The sequence below is a fragment of the Lutzomyia longipalpis genome, chromosome 4 (genome assembly GCF_024334085.1).
Source record: "Lutzomyia longipalpis isolate SR_M1_2022 chromosome 4, ASM2433408v1".
In the NCBI taxonomy this organism is placed as follows: domain Eukaryota; kingdom Metazoa; phylum Arthropoda; class Insecta; order Diptera; family Psychodidae; genus Lutzomyia; species Lutzomyia longipalpis.
The window spans coordinates 20,550,827-20,568,080 of NC_074710.1; the positions used below are offsets into that span (position 1 = coordinate 20,550,827).

The window sequence follows — 17,254 nt, forward strand, 5'->3', positions numbered from 1 at the left end:
GACAAAAGAGGGTTAGCAAGAACTGCGGGGAAACTCGTAGTTGCCGTTCATGCCGGAAGGGGTTCGTTGGTGCGTAAGGGCGCCACACGTGCACCATTGTCAGAAGCCCCAGTAGTGTGAGTGGTGCCCACTAGATGGCGCTAGTGTTGCGCAAGGCGAGCTAGTGTGGCGGCCGCCAGGTGGCGCTAGTGTTGCCAAGAGTGCCAAGAGCTGCTGCTGTCAGTCGGGCGGAAAGCTCGTGAGTCAGTCAGTGATTGATCGTCGAAGAGGCAGCATGGAGGGCACGTGGCTGGCTAGCTGAGAATGAGGCTGGCAATGGGCTCTCCGGCTGTTCGGTGCGTAGGGGGCCCTTCAGGCACCCTACATTTCAGAAGTGGTAAAAGTGAAGTGGCAGTGAAAGTGAAAAAAAAGGAAAAAAATGCCCCAGAAGAAAATGGCGACGCCGACAACGCCAGAAAAGGAGGCGAGAATGGGGCCATTTGCTGCCAAGGGAGACGCCCCAGAGAAGGATGAGGCTACGCAAAAGGATTCAGATAAGTGCTTGATTGAATCAGATTGAATAAATAGCTAGAGTTTGTGTTTCATTCTATAATTTTCTTGGATGAAAAAATGACGTTGGGTATTGCGTCATAGAATTCAAATTAGAGCTGAAAATTTCGTGCAATTTTTGGAAGATTACGTGGCAATGAAATAAATAAAAGTGTGGTATAAATTAAGGTAAAATAAGCATGAAAATTTCAATCTAGCCACGAAAAGAAAGAAAGTTATGAAACTTTAAGTGCCACTGAAATGTCACGATGAGAAATTTTTGTTTGAAAATTTGTTGATTTACGGATTGCGTAGGTGTTGAAATGCGATGGAAAAGTGTGGCATATTTGGGAAAATTTTCTTTTGGCGTCATAAAAAGTAAGAAATTTTGTTTTATTGCCACAGTTTTAACTAGAAAATTTCCGCGAATTTCCGAGAACTTTGTTGGTTGGCGCTAAGAATTGCGCAATGAAGAATTAAAAAAGAAGGTCGTTGAAGAAAAAAACAATCAAGTTTCCCGCGCAATGTGAATCATGGCGAAAATGTACAAAGCAAGTTGAAACGTTTCATTGTTCTCTGCTGTCAAAACAAGTCACATCGTAGAAAAGAAGCCGTGTTTGTGAAAATTGTTGCAAAATTTACAAGAAAAAAGCGAAGAATTATCCCCATATTGAGCCAGTGAAAGCGAGTTCAAGTGTTAAGAAGCCGGAGATTGTGAGTATGCAAATAAGAAGAGAAAATAGGGAGAAATTTACGAATGTTTGGTTTTGATTTTTTAGGAAGAATTTGGAGGTTAAATCCACAAAGAATATTGCGTTCCACGATACAATAAAACGCAAAAGGAATTCGCATTCCGGAGAAATTACGATGGCGATCCCGCCGTTGTGTATGAGGGAAGGAAAGCAATTATGGGATGAAGAGGAGGATGATTTTCAAAGGCCTCGGAAGAAAAAATTGCAAGTTGTCAGGCATGAATGCTGCAGATATTGCTGCTCTGATTCCCGTGTTTGGAGAGAAGTGTGAGAATTTTATCCGTGCAGAAGATTGGATCCGTCGGGTGGACACCCTCAGAATTACGCACGGGTGGACGCAAAAGATCACAATGGTTTATGCGGCAATGAGATTGAGAGGTGCAGCAGCATTTTGGTATGAAACTGCGCAGGAAAATCTAGCATCTTGGATCCAGTTCAAGGAGGAATTGATGGATAACTTTCCGGATGCAATGTCAAAGAAGGAAGTTCACGAAATATTGAAGAGAAAGAAGAAGAAACCAGATGAGGAGGTGGAATTGTATTTCCACAAAACCGTGGCAATTGGAAAGAGAGCGAAATTGGAGGATCCCGTGATTATGGAGTATTTGATTGATGGCCTTGAAACTGAAGCACAAAAGACAGCATTGAGGTCCAAAGGCAATGTAGCACTTAAAGATCTTTTGAAGGACATGGTGAGGGTTTGCCAGTCACAGCAAAATGAGTCGAAAATGGAGTCCGCCAAGCCTGAGACAGAAAACAAGGTGAAAGAGCAAGTTGATGACCGACGTGATTTTCGGGACGAACGAGATAGGTACAGAGGAAGATTCAGAAAAAGGAATTGGCGTCCAAGATGGCAACACGAGGATTATTATGAGGAAGAGAAGACTTCCGGAAATAAAGGAAATTCGACAGAGGTAAAAGAGGCAAAAGAGACAGAAAAGGAGAAAGACGTGAAGCAGGACAAGGAAGAACAGACAAGGAAGAAGTATGTCAAGAAATGCTGGCGTTGTAATTCCGAATCTCACCTGGCATACGCGTGCAAGCGTGGGGGTGGCACAACTCGCCACCAGGGAAAATAATGAGTTGTACAAGACGGTAGAGATTGATGGGAAGTAAGTTTTGCAGGTAACAGAAGAATAGTTTTGCTGACAAGAGGTGCTTCTCTAAAAATGAACCTACTTTCGGGGAACTATCAGATTGAAATTAGTGAGAAATTGAGGAAATACCTCGCATTGGTGGCCCCATAGGAGTACAGAGATTGTCAAGCGGTGTGAAAGACAAAGACAATGATGAAATTGGAATAATGAAAAAGCAAAGGTGGAAGATACCCTAAAGTGCCCGTAAGGGAATGTTTTGAGTTTATCTCTTTATCAGAGGAAATAATGAATAAAATAGTTAATGTTGAGGAATAATAAGAAACATCCCAAGAATTCGATATGAAAGCAAGAGTTAAGGGTTATTATGTGAGTGGCTGGAGAAAAGCGGACTACATAAAACGGACGAAAGTAAGCACAGTTTGGAAATAATGAATAAAGAATTAAGAAAAGTTTAGAAATATAAACGCGAAGGACGCAAAGTAAGGTAGTATGGAAAAGTAGGCTGGGAATTGCAAAACCTAAAGGGTTGAGATTGCATGAAGGGTAGTTTTATTCGAGAAGAATAAGACGCCAAGCTCAGATAGTTCCATAAAATGGGCGCGTTATTGTTGAAATTACACGAAAATCGAAAGAAAACTCACTAAAGGCTTGGAAATTGAATGATGGCTATGGAAGATTGTTAGGTTAGTTAAAGCGCCATAGCAGGATGAAAAAAATCTTAAAAGAAAAAAAATCTTCGCCTGATGCTGGAGTGATAAAACTTCGCCTGTATTGGCTGGAGTGATAAATCTTCGCATAATTTGGCTGAAGTGAGAAAAAATCTTCGCCTGATATTGCTGGAGTGATAAATCTTCGCCCGTATTGGCTGGAGTGATAAATCTTCGCAGTTTGGCTGGAGTGACAAAATCTTCGCCTAGTGCTGGAGTGGTAAATCTTCGCCAAGTGCTGGAGTGGTAAATCTTCGCCTTGTGGTGGAGTGGTAAATCTTCGCCTTGTGCTGGAGTGGTAAATCTTCGCCTTGTGCTGGAGTGGTAAATCTTCGCCTTGTGCTGGAGTGGTAAATCTTCGCCTAGTGCTGGAGTGGTAAATCTTCGGCTAGTGCTGGAGTGGTAAATCTTCGCCTAGTGCTGGAGTGGTAAATCTTCGGCTAGTGCTGGAGTGGTAAATCTTCGCCTTGTGCTGGAGTGGTAAGATTCGCATAGTTGGTTTAAGTAGTAAATCTTCGTCTGTAGCTAGAATAGTAAATTGGCTGGAGTGAGGAAATTTAACTTATATTACTGCTGGAGTGGTGAAACTTCTTTTGAGATGGTTGAAGTGGTAAATCTCCGCAAAATTTTGGTTTAATAGAGTTTACATCAAGAGAGTTGATTACATGAGGAAGATAACCGAAAGTCCCTAGAGACAGATAACATCCATTAAAGTTATGTGGTGTCGGTACAGAGTTTTTAAGTTGGTATAAAATATGAACGCAATGAGGAGTGAATTTTGATGTAGTTTCAAGGTTCAGAGAGTAAAGTTTACACGAAGTGAACAAAAGGTGGAGGATTAGGCCAGCAGAAGTGAAGTAGAGCACGCTTCTGAGTATTAAAAGAGTAAGATGTTGTAATCGTATGATTATGGAAGTTCCAATGAGCAGCTTAAGAATAATGAAGTTAATGTTTTTAATTAGCGAAGGAATTGGCGCAGTTACGGTCAGTATTAGTAAAATTTGGCATAGATAAATGAAATGTTAAATCTGGGCATAAGTTGAGGCTGGAGTGATAAATCTTCGCCAATTGGTAGGAGTGCTAAATCTTCGCCTAGTTTTGCTGATATGCGCAAGTTTAGCCTAGCATGGCTAGAATAAGGAAGTTCAAATGAATGACAAATTGAAGATACCAATAGAGAATTTAATAAAAGACACAAGCTGTAAGATAATGAGAATAATAGATGCAAGAAAACAAAAGTAAGGGGTTGACTCGTCAATGGGGACATTGACACTGTCAGGAAAGGCCGAATGTAGGCAGACAAAAGAGGGTTAGCAAGAACTGCGGGGAAACTCGTAGTTGCCGTTCATGCCGGAAGGGGTTCGTTGGTGCGTAAGGGCGCCACACGTGCACCATTGTCAGAAGCCTCAGTAGTGTGAGTGGTGCCCACTAGATGGCGCTAGTGTTGCGCAAGGCGAGCTAGTGTGGCGGCCGCCAGGTGGCGCTAGTGTTGCCAAGAGTGCCAAGAGCTGCTGCTGTCAGTCGGGCGGAAAGCTCGTGAGTCAGTCAGTGATTGATCGTCGAAGAGGCAGCATGGAGGGCACGTGGCTGGCTAGCTGAGAATGAGGCTGGCAATGGGCTCTCCGGCTGTTCGGTGCGTAGGGGGCCCTTCAGGCACCCTACAAATACAGCAAAAACTGCCACAAGTTTTACTGAATTTCAGTGTAAAGATTTTTTTTCACTTCAAAAATATTAGAAGTTATGAAGATGAAGACTTTTACATGAATACTGCTCAAAAACATTACTGCTTGAAAACTGCATGAATATTGCAGTAAAAACAGTAGAAAAATTACTTGAGCAGTACTGTACGAAAACTGCACTAACATTGTATGAACGTTGTACTCAATTTGAATTAATATCAAAACAAAACCAAATAAGAACTGCTTGAAAATTGATTGAACACTGTAGTTAATTTGAAATAATAATGCTCCATAACTGCGTGAATACTTTACTAAAAAAAAAAGAATAAGAACTGCTTGAAAATGGATTGATTACTGCAGTCAATTTGCAATAATAATGCTCTAAAACTGCATGAATACTTTACTAAAGCGAAAAGAACTGCTTGAAAATTGATTGAATATTGTATGAAAAGTGCATAATCACTGAACTCAATTTGCATAAATACTGCTCGAAAACTTTACTATTATAATACTTTACTAAAGTCAATCAATACTACTCAAGAAACTTCATAAAAACTGCGCAAGTATTGCTTGAAAATTGTACGAACATACCATGAATACTGCTTGAAAGCTGCACGAAAACTACGTGAATGACTACACTCAATTTACCTCAATATAACAAAAGAATCTTCACGAATTAGTCCTAAAACTGCATGAGAACTGTAGTTAACTGCATTTAAATAAATTGACAGGAGTAAAATATTTCTACTGCATCCTAGAATGTCCTAGAAATATTCTAAAATATTTGTTAGAATTTCAGTCAGTTTCTAACTGATTTGAGTATTTTTTCAAAAAATACTTTTTCATCAAAAATGTGCCTTAAAATTCGAAGAAAATCCTTTTATTTCTTCCCCAAAATAATTAATAAATAAATTGTGATTGTAGTACCCCCACAAAAATACCCCTTAGTACGCCCCTGGTGGCAGAGCAACTCGAAAAACGTTGGATTCGAGCCACGTCTCTGCAGTTTGCGGTGATTCTCCAGAGAGTTAACATCCCGTGCGCCAGTTGATGGATCTCTGTGCCTCTCAATTGCCCCCAGAGTGTGGTTGAAATTTTCGTGATTCGTGACCCGGAAAAATTCATCAGTTTCACCGTGATTTGAACGACAAACCACCATTATATTTTTGGCGGTAAAAGGGGAATTTCTGGGCGCTTCACACAGCAAAAGCGCGCAAAAATCATTGCGGTGAAACCAAATAAAAGTGAAGCAAAAGAAGTGAAGAAAAAAATTCAACTCAAGTGCATTTCAGTGATTTGGAGTGAAGGATTATACAATGAGGAATTTAGCGTGAAAATAAAAAGCAAAACCCAGAAGAGAGAAAAAAAAGAATGCAATAATTCCCACAGAGGCCCCCGTACGTGTTGAAAGAACAAAAGAGAAAAAAAAGAGTTAAAACGCGTGTTCTTCTCTTTAAAGAATATACAAAATATATTACATATTATACATATGTGAGTATATAGTGAGAAGTACACTCATTACCATTTGTTATCTAGCGCATGATAATGAAATAGATATCTTTTTATCGATTTACTCTCCTTTTGCAATATTTTAATGGCTTTTGTGGCTTTCCGGGATTCTCTCTTTTGCGTGCCAACTGATAAGAAAATTTTCCTACTTTTCCCACCCGCGCGCAACACTTCGTGCGTGATCAAGAGTGGAAAAATAGTTTATCAACCAGCTGAGTCAATTGCTCAATTCAACAACCACATGGGTTTCAATTGAATAAATTCAACATACTCCACACACCACAATTTACTCAACTTCCAGTCTTTAGTTTAGTTTTTGCTACTCATCAAAAGAAAACTTTTTCTTTGAGTTTTTTCTCCACAAATGCACTGGAAAAGTCAAGAATTTCCCATTTTCTGACTAAATGAAAAATTCATAAGAAAGTTCCTTCACAACGGGGAGCTTATGAAGCTGAAGAAGTGCCAGATAAAATCTGAATTGCAAATTTAAATTGATCCATTTTTATATGTATCTCTATGCTGTGTATAACAGTGGGTGAAATTCACCATTCAGACAGTCTTAAGAAAAATTTAAGATTTCTTAAGAAAAACTTAAAATTTCTTAAGAAAAATTTAAGATTTCTTAAGAAAAATTTAAGATTTCTTAAGAAAAACTTAAGATTTCTTAAGAAAAATTTAAGATTTCTTAAGAATTCTTAAGACTGTCTGAATGGTGAATTTCACCCAGTGTTGTATAACAAAAAGAGTAGAGTGGGGTAGTTTTATGCTATTGTGGAGGGTTTTATCGTTTCATTCAGTGCTAGAGTAGAGTTTGCATCGTGAATTTAGCATTAAAATCAATACTCTCAATAAAGTTATTTTATTTTATTTAAAAATAAATAAAAATTCAAAGTTTCAGAGATTAAAAAAAAATCATGGACGGGGCAATTTGAGTCAACTTTGAAAATTTTACTATTAATCATGTTTTGTCCATGATTTTAGATATGTTTTTGTGCTTCGTTGCATTTAAAGAACAAAAACAAAATAGGTGACGCCATTGTTTGTATTTTAAAGCAATTCATTGCTAATAGAAAAGTTCTGGCGATTGAATTCTCTTTTGATCTTCTGTGGGATTACGCGAGTTCCAATTTTTTAATAAGGGATTTACCTTATGGGTCGCGGATAAACTCCTTTTAACCCTTTAATGTCCATTTGTTTATAATAATAACCAATACGTAAAACATTTTATTTTCTGGAATTTTAAATTATTTTTTAAAGTTGAAAATAAGTTAATTTAGAAGAGACCAAAGACGATTTGATTAGGACATGCTCTCTAAAACATGAGAACGAGAAAGGGTTAAGCTTTGAATAAGATTCACAATTTTGAAGAAGATAAAACGAGTCGTATAGAAAAGAATATCCTTAGAATGATTGGAAAATAATGGAGAATTTTTTTAAAAAAATTATATTTTATATTTTAAACTTTCATCCATTTGGAGCTAAAAGGGTTAATAAAAAGGATGTTATGCACCATTGTGCACAAAAAGGAAGCATGATAATGTTCTAAAGTAAGGCTGAGAAATTAGTATTAACAAATTAATGAAATAAGCCAAAAAAATCACATTGATTTATTTAGCCCCAAAATTGTTTTTTCAAGAAAACCTCAAAAAAACATATTTCTAGACAAGATAGAGTTTTAGTGTCTAAGAAAGAGTTTTAGAGGAGAAAATTTCCTATAAGAATGACTTGTTTAGAATTTTGTCTCATGCCCTAGAAGTAGCATAAAAGCTGTGATTTAAATAACCCCAATTATTTATTAAAAATTCAAATAATTCAAATAAATCTTTAAATAATCATTTAAAGTTAAAACGTTTATCTCTTTTCTATGGCAAAATGAAAATCTAATAAATAAAACTCTGCGCATTCTCAACACTATTCACGAACTTCTTGTCGTGCTAAATTGAGGAAGCGCGCGCGCTAACACCAACTGAATTACTCAAGAAAAGCCACCCAATATGTAGACACAACACAAAAAAACCACATGTGCTTCTAGTCGATAATTTGCATAATGTGGAATTTATTTTGTATGTAGGTACTATCCAATTGCATCTCTGGTTTGAATATCGCCAAGTGATTGCATTTCTGCAACGTGATCTTCATTGAAGTGCTCATCAATCTCACTCAAGTAAACCCTGCGTCGAGACTTCTCATGAATTGCACACACAACCACACACAGAAAATAAGGCCAGAAGGGTATTTTTTGGTTTGGATAATTTTTTTTATTGACTTGCTACTCTTCTCCATTTCATTCAATTTGCATACAAAAAGCTGAATTTGATGTCAAGCTCTATGCGGATGATCGTGGTGGGAATTTTGATGGAAGCTCGCGCGCGCGATCGCGTTGAGAATTATTGTTGAAGGTAAAATGAGGTCGTACAAGGGAGGATCGCACTTGAAGAGAAGCGCAACGGAAAGTTCTAATATTTGTGATGTGATCTTCAGTTGCGATCGTGACCCGTAGCGTTCTCGCGATCGCGAAAGGTTCTTGGACTCGCCCCACGTAAAGGTCACAAGGGAGGGATCGCTGCGCGTGGAGAAGGTCACACAACAATGCTACGGACGGAGTCACACACATCATAATCTATCCGTCACGAGTGATCTGTTGATCGTGGCGAATGAAAGAGTTGTGTGCGAAGGTGCGAAGAGATGAGCAACAACGAAGTCACTCATTTAATAAGATCCACGCGACACCTGCTAAATTCCATAAATCTCCATGGGAACTCCATGGAATTGCTGTTTTTTGGACGATCTCACCGGGATCTCTTTGTTGATCTTATGACGATCACTAAAGCACGTGAAATTTGATTGATTTTCCACGAATTCGCGGATGGACGTTTGCAATTAAAATCAATTAGTGATATTTTCAAATTAAATCATGCGATTTAATTTTTTTTAATTTAATTTAATTTTCTAAAGATCGCACGCGATCGTATTGAATAAAATTGAATGATGGGGTGAAAATATGAAAATATAGATGATAAAATAAATAGAGATGGTATATAAAATGTAGAATTCATTAGCAAACTCAAATAAAAGCGTAAAAATTTACGTAAGAAAGGAGCAAGTAAACATACTTTAAAGAAATTCTAAGAATATTAACTTTAAAAACTTAAAAGAAAATTTTCTGAGCAATCTGCTTTTCTATCAATTAACCGTCCGTATACTGTGACCAAAACGCATTACTATTGGGGTAGGTGAGCGACCCCATAGAATTTTTCGCAAAATAAAAAAATTCTTTCGGTCAATTGAGCTTTAATAGACTCCTTGGAACTCACTAAGAAGTCTTTTGTCCACTTTAGAACACAAAAATAAATTTTTCAATGGATTTTTTGATGATTTTTTCAAAAATTTTTTTTAGGTTAAAATCGTCACAAAGAGACAATGAGTGACAAAGCGAAGAGAAAAGGAAATAAAGACCATTACACCAATTTTTGAATTCCCTCTTCTTACATTTTTGTTAATAATTTTTTTTCTAGTGGTCGGATTGACCTGAAATTTTTACACAATCTTCTCAGATAACCAAGAAACTTATTTCCAGAAGCTTGGATCTATACCTCTAAGAACTAAGGCGCAACTAATCAAAATATAGCTCTGGGGTCGGTCACCTACCCCTCACAGTATACGGAGGGTTAACTTATGTTTTCTTTCTAATGTTTCAAGTATTTTAAAAACTTTAAAAGCAGTGAAAGAGACAAAGAATACAATGATGACGTCATTGTTTACATTTTTGAACAATTTTTTTCCAGCTAATCTTTGTGTTAAATGAGCAGACTTTTTATCAATTTCTTTTTCTTTCTTTATCCTATACAAACACTGCGTGTTTCCGGGTGTTTCGTTGGATGGATAAGGCTTAAGATTAAAATATTAATGTTTATTTGTGGATGAAAAATTCTAGTGTTTTAATCTTAAGTTTAATCCAGAGCCTTATCGACTCGACAAAAACCCAGAAACACAATATAATCAAATTTCACTTCGGTTAACCCTTTCGCGTCCACGTGAAACATAGAAACATTGAAACATGCGCACTTTGTATCACAATATTTGTTCCTGTTACTCCAAGAAGACATTTCTCAGGTAAAATGTCTTCCTTGACCTCTTCTGCGTGAATTTAATTCATTTCTAACTTGAAAAAATAAATAAATTCATAAAGAAATTGAGAAAATAAAATGTTTCACATTTAGGTCTACGTATGACCCCAAGAACCTCAAAAGGTTAAACACGTGATTTATTATCTACATTAATCCCTTAAATAAGAGCGGATAAACTCCTTTTAGGATCTGTCTCTCTTCTGTTACTTTTTCAATCTTAACGTATTTCTTAATCCTTTCAAAAAATTCTTTGAAAATAAAAGCAGCAAAATAAAATTTTTCACTCAACTCTCATAAATTAATTTATTACCCATAATTTTTCTTAAAGAAAAGCAAATCTAAAAAAAGAATTGCAAATATCACCTGCCCCTCCTTTCCACACAAGGGGATGCCCAACCCCGAGAAATCAGTACTTTTAGTGAGGCAGCAGGTTCTTCCGATCAAAAGAAGGGATCAGTTTGCACAATTCCACTTGCAGTCGAAAGTACATTTAATTAGCTCTCGGTTGATCCCTTCTCATCATCGAAATAACATTATTAATATAAAAAAAAGTTAAAGTGTTTCTCGGGAATCGGTCGAGATTGGGCGAGATTCGAGAATTCCTCATACATTTTGTTCAACAAAAAGTGACTTTTCTTCACTGAAAATGAGGTTAAACCATCCCCTTGTTTCCACACAATGTAACTCCTCACAGGTACATAAATCACGTAGATTTTTGATCCATTGAGTTAGGAAAGAAATGAAACGACAACAACAAAAAAAACTCAACAAGTCTCCACCTCTTTCAGTATGATCGTGTGTTGCTTTTAATTATGCTGAAGTCACGCTATGCACTAAATCACATAATATTATCTCTTGGACAGATTTGTAATACAAAAATTCCAATCGATCAAGCTACAGCTTCCCTTGCAAATAAAAAGGGGGAGGGCACGATCGCCAATCACGTGCAATTAATTGACGATCGCGTTCTATCAGCGCAAAAATTAGCAATAATAGTGTGGCAGCTGGGAGCATTATGTTGGTGCGTAAGATTGAGAAAAATGTCTCACGATCGTTGCTCTTAATTCGCGCGCTCTGCATGGTATGCGATCCTTTAATACATGATCATTGGGAGGTTTTTATCGTTTTCTAAATGCCTCGTTTGCAACTGTGTAGACACCACCGGGGGCTATCATCTCATTTGCGATCACACATCGTTTACATTAACGCCTAGAGGAGTCCGGAAGATCGACGATCGCGCGCTGTGCTGCTGCAACTTTGTCATGAATGCCTGAATGGCCGTTGAAAGAAAGGTCTTGGGCGCGATCAACACGCCAAAAAAAATAGAAGAAGCCAAATTAATTTGAGGAAGTTTATCAGTGAGCGAAGAAGCCACCACAGAACGTCCGCACGATCACTTATTATCGGTGTAAATATTTGACTTTTGCTCGATGACGTCCATTTTGGCCTCTGGAGCTCAGGTGAATCACACCAAGAAGTTTTTTTTGGCTTTTTCAAAAGTCAGAGTGTGGTCTTCTCTAGATTGTGGATTAAAACGTTTTATATTTGATCGCGATGGAGGATTTGGAAGAATATTTTAATTGAGGTTAGGTATGTGTTTAAAAATTTGACGTTATGGCGTCCTTTCGAAGCGCCATTTTGGAAATACTTTTTCTATTTTTTTTTCTGCTCTCTTTGTATTCTTATTTCACTTTCTATCGATTTATATGATTTTGTGAAAGATTTTCAATAGTTTTCTCTACATTAGACTCTCATAGAAGTTAACTTAATTTTAAAAAACTGAAATGAAAAAGTGAATCGTTTAATGAAAAAAATTAAAAGTATTGAAGATCTTTCGTAAAATCATGCAAATTCATAAAAAGTGAATAACAATGAAAACACAAATGGAAGCAAAAACATTTAAAGGAAATTCCAAAATGGCGTTTCAAAGGACACAATAACGCAAAACCTAACCTCAATTTTTTTTTAAATCAGAGGCAATTTTTATCTCAATCTTCAAAATATCTTTTATTCCTTTTATTCACAACTACACGTGTCGGACGTTTCTTTTGTGTAAAAAATTAATTGTTATTCAATGAAAATGCGAAAAAATGCATGATATGTCGTTCAATGGCATGGAGTCTCCCACTTGATCGAGTTCTTTGATCTGGGGCTTTTGAGACCGCGCAACATCTGCACCTTTCTTGTTGCAACTCCACCGCAAAAATCCCCCATCAATTATTCATTACTCGCATTGACTTTAGCTAATTATTAATTATGGGTGATGGCGTGCAGAATTCCATGCGATTTTTTCGCATTGAGCACGTTTGACTTTTCTTGTTGTTTAATGCTAAAATACGGCAAAATTATCACCATAATTGGATTTTTCTGCACAATTGCGTGACTTTCACGGTGTCAACGCCGTTTAACGATTAGCATCTTCATGGGTGCGAAAACAATGTCCAATTAATTGTTTTTTCACGTGTTTGCGCCATTGTTGAAATGCCGCATAAAATGCAATTCTTTCTGCATTTGCAATATTCTCAACCAAATTCGACATTGCTTTTGTGCAATCTTTGCCATTCTCTTCAATTTGTAGCTGTTTTTGGGCAAAAAGTCGAATGTTTGTTGGCTTTTGTGAAGTTTTTGAGGTTAAAAATGGACGCCATTATAAACTATTTAGTTAGGTTTTTAAGAGTTATTATAAAATAAGCACAGAATTTAGATTCTTTTTTTAGTTTTATACAGTAATTTTTTGCTTCTATTTCATATTATTTTTTATTATTTATTTTATCAAAAACTCTTAAACATGCTTTCGGACGCCATTTTGTTTCTACTCTTAACTTCTTCTCTTTTTCACAAGAAAATGTTTGGTTTTCATTCTTTTCTTCAATACACTCCAGAATGCTTGAAACGACATTGAAACAAAAATAAAACACAAATAAATGAAACAAAATGGCGTCCAGCGTCCTTCTTTGCCAAGTAATTAACAAAAAAATATTTGAATTAGAAGTCAATATATTTGATTGAATTTCCTCCACAAAACTCCAAGAAGAATGGTACATCCTAAACAAAAGATTGCAACTACTCCTAGGCTAAATATTGCGGTAAGGTGTCCTCCAGACTTCCTGAAAAGCTTCTTTCTATCCAAGCTTCCATCAGTCTGCTCATGGATCTTTAGTTCTTCAGGAAGAACTACCCTGAAGGATATTCTCGATATTTCATATTGTAGATTCTTGAGGTTCCTTTTCGCCCTGGAACCTGTCCTGGAATGACATCTTCTCTGGAAAGGAGAGAAGGAAAACCGTAAAAGCCCGGAAAGAATCTTCTTCTCAATATTTAAATCTTACTGAAACGCAATCCAAACGATTAAGACACCCAAAAACTCTCACATTGAGGACAATTTCCTCATCAGGAAGCATTTCTGGGAAGGTGGCTGCTTTGAAGAGGAACTTCTGACCAAGAGGAGGATCAAAAGAGGGTTCTTCCGGACAGATGGCTCTCATGGTTGGATTAACGCATCCCTCGCGTGTTACCAAAATGGCGGAGTTCAGAACTTCTCCAGATTTTGATGTCCTTGCTAGAAAAATGTCTGACATTCCAGTTAAATTCCATCCTGGAAAGGAAATATCTTTCCATTAGGGTTCTTGATTAGATTTCTGGGAATTTTTCGTACCATCTTGCGGCTTAACCTGAGCTCGGAGCATTAAATCCTCTCCCAGGAAGACTTCAGCTCCCTGGGCTAGGGGTTCCGTGAATGTTCCATCGCTGTGTCGTCTAAAGAGTGCTATTTGACTTCGAAAGGGTTGCTGGGTACCTCCTTCGAGCACAGCTGAAATTCTTCTTGCATCAGAAGGATTGTCAATGGCTAGGACCCTCAGGACATGATCCTGAATAACTAAGGGTTGCTGTGGGTGACACTTTAGGGTCACTAAATGATCCGAGGCTGTCTTCAGACCCACAACAGTGGGAAATCGCAATCTCAAACATAAATCCCGATCCCCGCAAAGGGATACACCACATTCCTGGAAGCTTCCTGATGGGATTTCAATTCTAACGATCTCCCCGTTTTGCTTCAGCGCACAATTCGATGTAGCTCCGACGATCGTTGGAATTTGCATTGAAGATTTCAAATTGATTTTGGCGCGAAAAAATCTCCCTGGAAGGCAGTGTAGCTCCTTGAGGATTATTCCAGGCATTCCAGACATTCCAGTTGTGGAGGATCGTAGGAAATTCCCCCGAAATTCCTGATCGCGATTAATAATGATTTCGGGAAGATTTTCAGCCTGATTCCATTCTTCAGGAGGGAACCAAAAATCCCGAAATTCATCACGATTTATTATGATCTCTGGCAGGGATGTTGTAGGTTGGATGATTGGAAAACCTGGAAAACTTCCAGGGAGAAATAAAATCCCGCCAAAAATGCACTTTATTTGCAAAATCACCACAAAAACCACAATCATTGCACTTCCACGACTTCCACGGAAATACTAAAGACACTTCTTGGCTTCCTCAATGGCTTTTATAGGCACCTGCGGTTAATTATTCCATTGATGAAGTCAATTTTGGACAAGGAAGACCCCCAAAAAATGTGACAAAGTCGTGATGATCAGATTGAGAGCTATCACGACATGGTTAAATTGCTTTTGATCGGCAAATTAATTTCTCTTTTATTCTCTTGGTGAGAAGAAAAATTAGCTCATACTTTGCGCCATCGAAATCCCCGTGTGATCGTGTTAAAAGCGCGCGATCGCGATCTTGTCAATGAAGCAATTAAAATGCCAACAAACGCGCGATCACCATATTAGAATGATCTTCGGCGCGAGCCAGAAGATGCTGGGAAATTTTCTTGCTGAAAATGCAACATTTATGCAGTTGATCTTTCGCAAAAAAAACCATCATGGAGGGAGTGGCTTCTTTTGGAAATCGCCATCATGAACTTCTCGCGCTGTGTGCAAGATCATGCCAAATTGAATGGAAAAACGATTAACAAATTAATTAAATCGTGGATTGAATAATTAATTACTCTATAATTCAAATTAATTGATTAATTTATTGTTTATTTATTCATTTTCTTTATTTTATTTGTTTAAAAGCTTTAAACTAAATTCTTCAGAAGATTTATGAGATTTATTAAAGTTTTAATTGCAGAAAAGGGTTAAGATGATTAGCGGGGTGAATAGGAACATTCTGTTGTGTTCAAGAAAAGGATTTTAATTTCATTTAAATTCATTTTTATTAGTACTTAGATTACATTATAATTCTCCGCCATTTCTTCTAACAAAAACAATCAAAATGGCCTCCATTTTTTTTTTAGATTCATTGATCGTTTTTTTTAACGTTTCAACGGATTCCAAAACTCATTCATCAGCGCAATGTCCGGAAAAGCCCCCCTGGAGTCTTCCCTTACGACAAATAACGTCTCAACACCACCGCCACAGAAGAGAAAATTCAGTTTTCCCGTCACGATGCACTCCTCAAACCTCCTGGCTGTTGATCCTGCAGCCGGAGCTGCTTCCTCAGCACGTCGACGCCTCAGCAATGTAAGCGACGTCGTTACGCGGAAGTTATCGAATACAATTGGCTGGAAAGCACCTGCAATCCCTGCCCACGATATCATTTCTCAGGTATGAATACATGCAGCTTCTCTAGCATTACTTAACCTCAATTATGAGGCAGCCATTTTGACACTTTTTTTTTTTCTTTTGAAAATTCAGGGAAGATGCCTCTGCTATCAGTACGTTAGGAGTCGTTTGAAGCGTGCTGGGATGTTCACACGAAAGCTTGGCCTACAGCGGGTTAGAAGCATTCTGGGAACGTCATCAATTGACGTGATTAGAGAAGTTTTTCCTGCCCTGAGTTATGTGAGTAAAAAAAGTCGTTAGTGACGCTTCTTTCAAATTTTAACGATTTTTTTATTAACTGAAAACACTTCCAGGCAGCCATTTTGAATGTAATCTTCTCCCTTTCCCCAGGTTGGCGAGGAATTGGAGCGCATGCACCCAAGAGTATACACCGGGGTTGCCAGGCAGATCTCCCGGAATCCAGGTGGTGACCTACCCTCCGAAGAGACTGTCCCGTGTCTCATGAGTGCCGTTGCGCGTGATCTCTTCCGCGCTGACATTACGTGGGGCAAAGTGATCTCACTTTTCGCCATAGCAGGTGGTTTGGCTGTGGACTGTGTGCGTCAGGGACATTCGGACTACCTGCCGCGGCTCGTCGAGGGTGTAACTGAAGTCATTGAGGATGAATTAGTGCCATGGATAAATGACAATGGCGGATGGGTGAGAATTATTCCTTTTTTAATAAAAAAAAATCTTGTTGACGCCATCTTGAAATTGATTTCTTCCCCGTAGATGGGACTCAGCTATCACGTAAATCCTTCTGGAACCACCGAAGTTGGCATCTTGGAATGGATTGCAATTGGTTTGGGGTGCATCCTTGGAATTTGTGTCTTCATCTTCATTATTAAATTCCTCTTGCATTTTCTCTACCCGGAATCTCAATGACTGTGTGTAGATTCCAATGGTGAATCTGATAATAAAAAAGACTTTTGAGAGCTTTATTTGACTTGCTTTTAATTCGTGATGATTTACAACTGCCTTTTTAGGTTAAAACACTTAAGAAGACGCCATTGTTTCACTTAAGGACGCCATTTTTTCACAGAGAAAACTCAGAAAAGCTAAAAATTAATTTTCTTTAAAAATCAATATTATTTCCAGGTGAAAAATGTCAAATAGTAGATGTTCAAACGTTAAAATTTTTTTTTTATTTTTTTATTTTAGTATTTTACGGCCGCGAACTTCATGTCCATAGGGCCAAAACGTTAGAAATTAAACGTAAAAAAAAGGTTAAAGGTAAAAATGTCAAAAGCTT

General features: G+C 37.7%; 3 protein-coding genes across 5 annotated transcripts; 2 read left to right on the top strand and 1 right to left on the bottom strand.

The window, feature by feature from the left end:
- Positions 1 to 686: 686 nt before the first annotated feature.
- On the top strand, positions 687 to 4,968 carry LOC129794781 (uncharacterized). The gene is made up of 2 exons (XM_055835636.1): positions 687 to 1,242; positions 1,308 to 4,968. Exon 2 carries the CDS (start codon positions 1,442 to 1,444, stop codon positions 2,357 to 2,359), a length of 918 nt encoding a protein of 305 aa, XP_055691611.1. The 5' UTR covers positions 687 to 1,242; positions 1,308 to 1,441; the 3' UTR covers positions 2,360 to 4,968.
- Positions 4,969 to 5,731: 763 nt separating this feature from the next.
- LOC129794784 (bcl-2-related ovarian killer protein-like) lies at positions 5,732 to 16,943 on the top strand. Of its 3 annotated transcripts, none has more exons than XM_055835640.1 (6): positions 5,755 to 6,254; positions 8,344 to 8,514; positions 15,696 to 16,005; positions 16,096 to 16,242; positions 16,354 to 16,662; positions 16,735 to 16,943. In XM_055835640.1, exons 3-6 carry the CDS (start codon positions 15,754 to 15,756, stop codon positions 16,885 to 16,887), a joined length of 861 nt encoding a protein of 286 aa, XP_055691615.1. In that variant the 5' UTR covers positions 5,755 to 6,254; positions 8,344 to 8,514; positions 15,696 to 15,753; the 3' UTR covers positions 16,888 to 16,943. The 3 variants fall into 3 exon arrangements, with proteins under 3 accessions (XP_055691613.1, XP_055691615.1, XP_055691614.1); XM_055835639.1 differs by having other exon boundaries at positions 8,344 to 8,504; XM_055835638.1 differs by lacking the exon at positions 8,344 to 8,514 and having other exon boundaries at positions 5,732 to 6,254.
- LOC129794782 (uncharacterized) lies at positions 13,362 to 14,876 on the bottom strand. The gene is made up of 3 exons (XM_055835637.1): positions 14,055 to 14,876; positions 13,729 to 13,994; positions 13,362 to 13,661 (listed from the first exon to the last, which is right to left on the bottom strand). The coding sequence occupies exons 1-3, from the start codon at positions 14,839 to 14,841 to the stop codon at positions 13,392 to 13,394; spliced, it is 1,323 nt and encodes a 440-aa protein (XP_055691612.1). The 5' UTR covers positions 14,842 to 14,876; the 3' UTR covers positions 13,362 to 13,391.
- Positions 16,944 to 17,254: the final 311 nt, after the last annotated feature.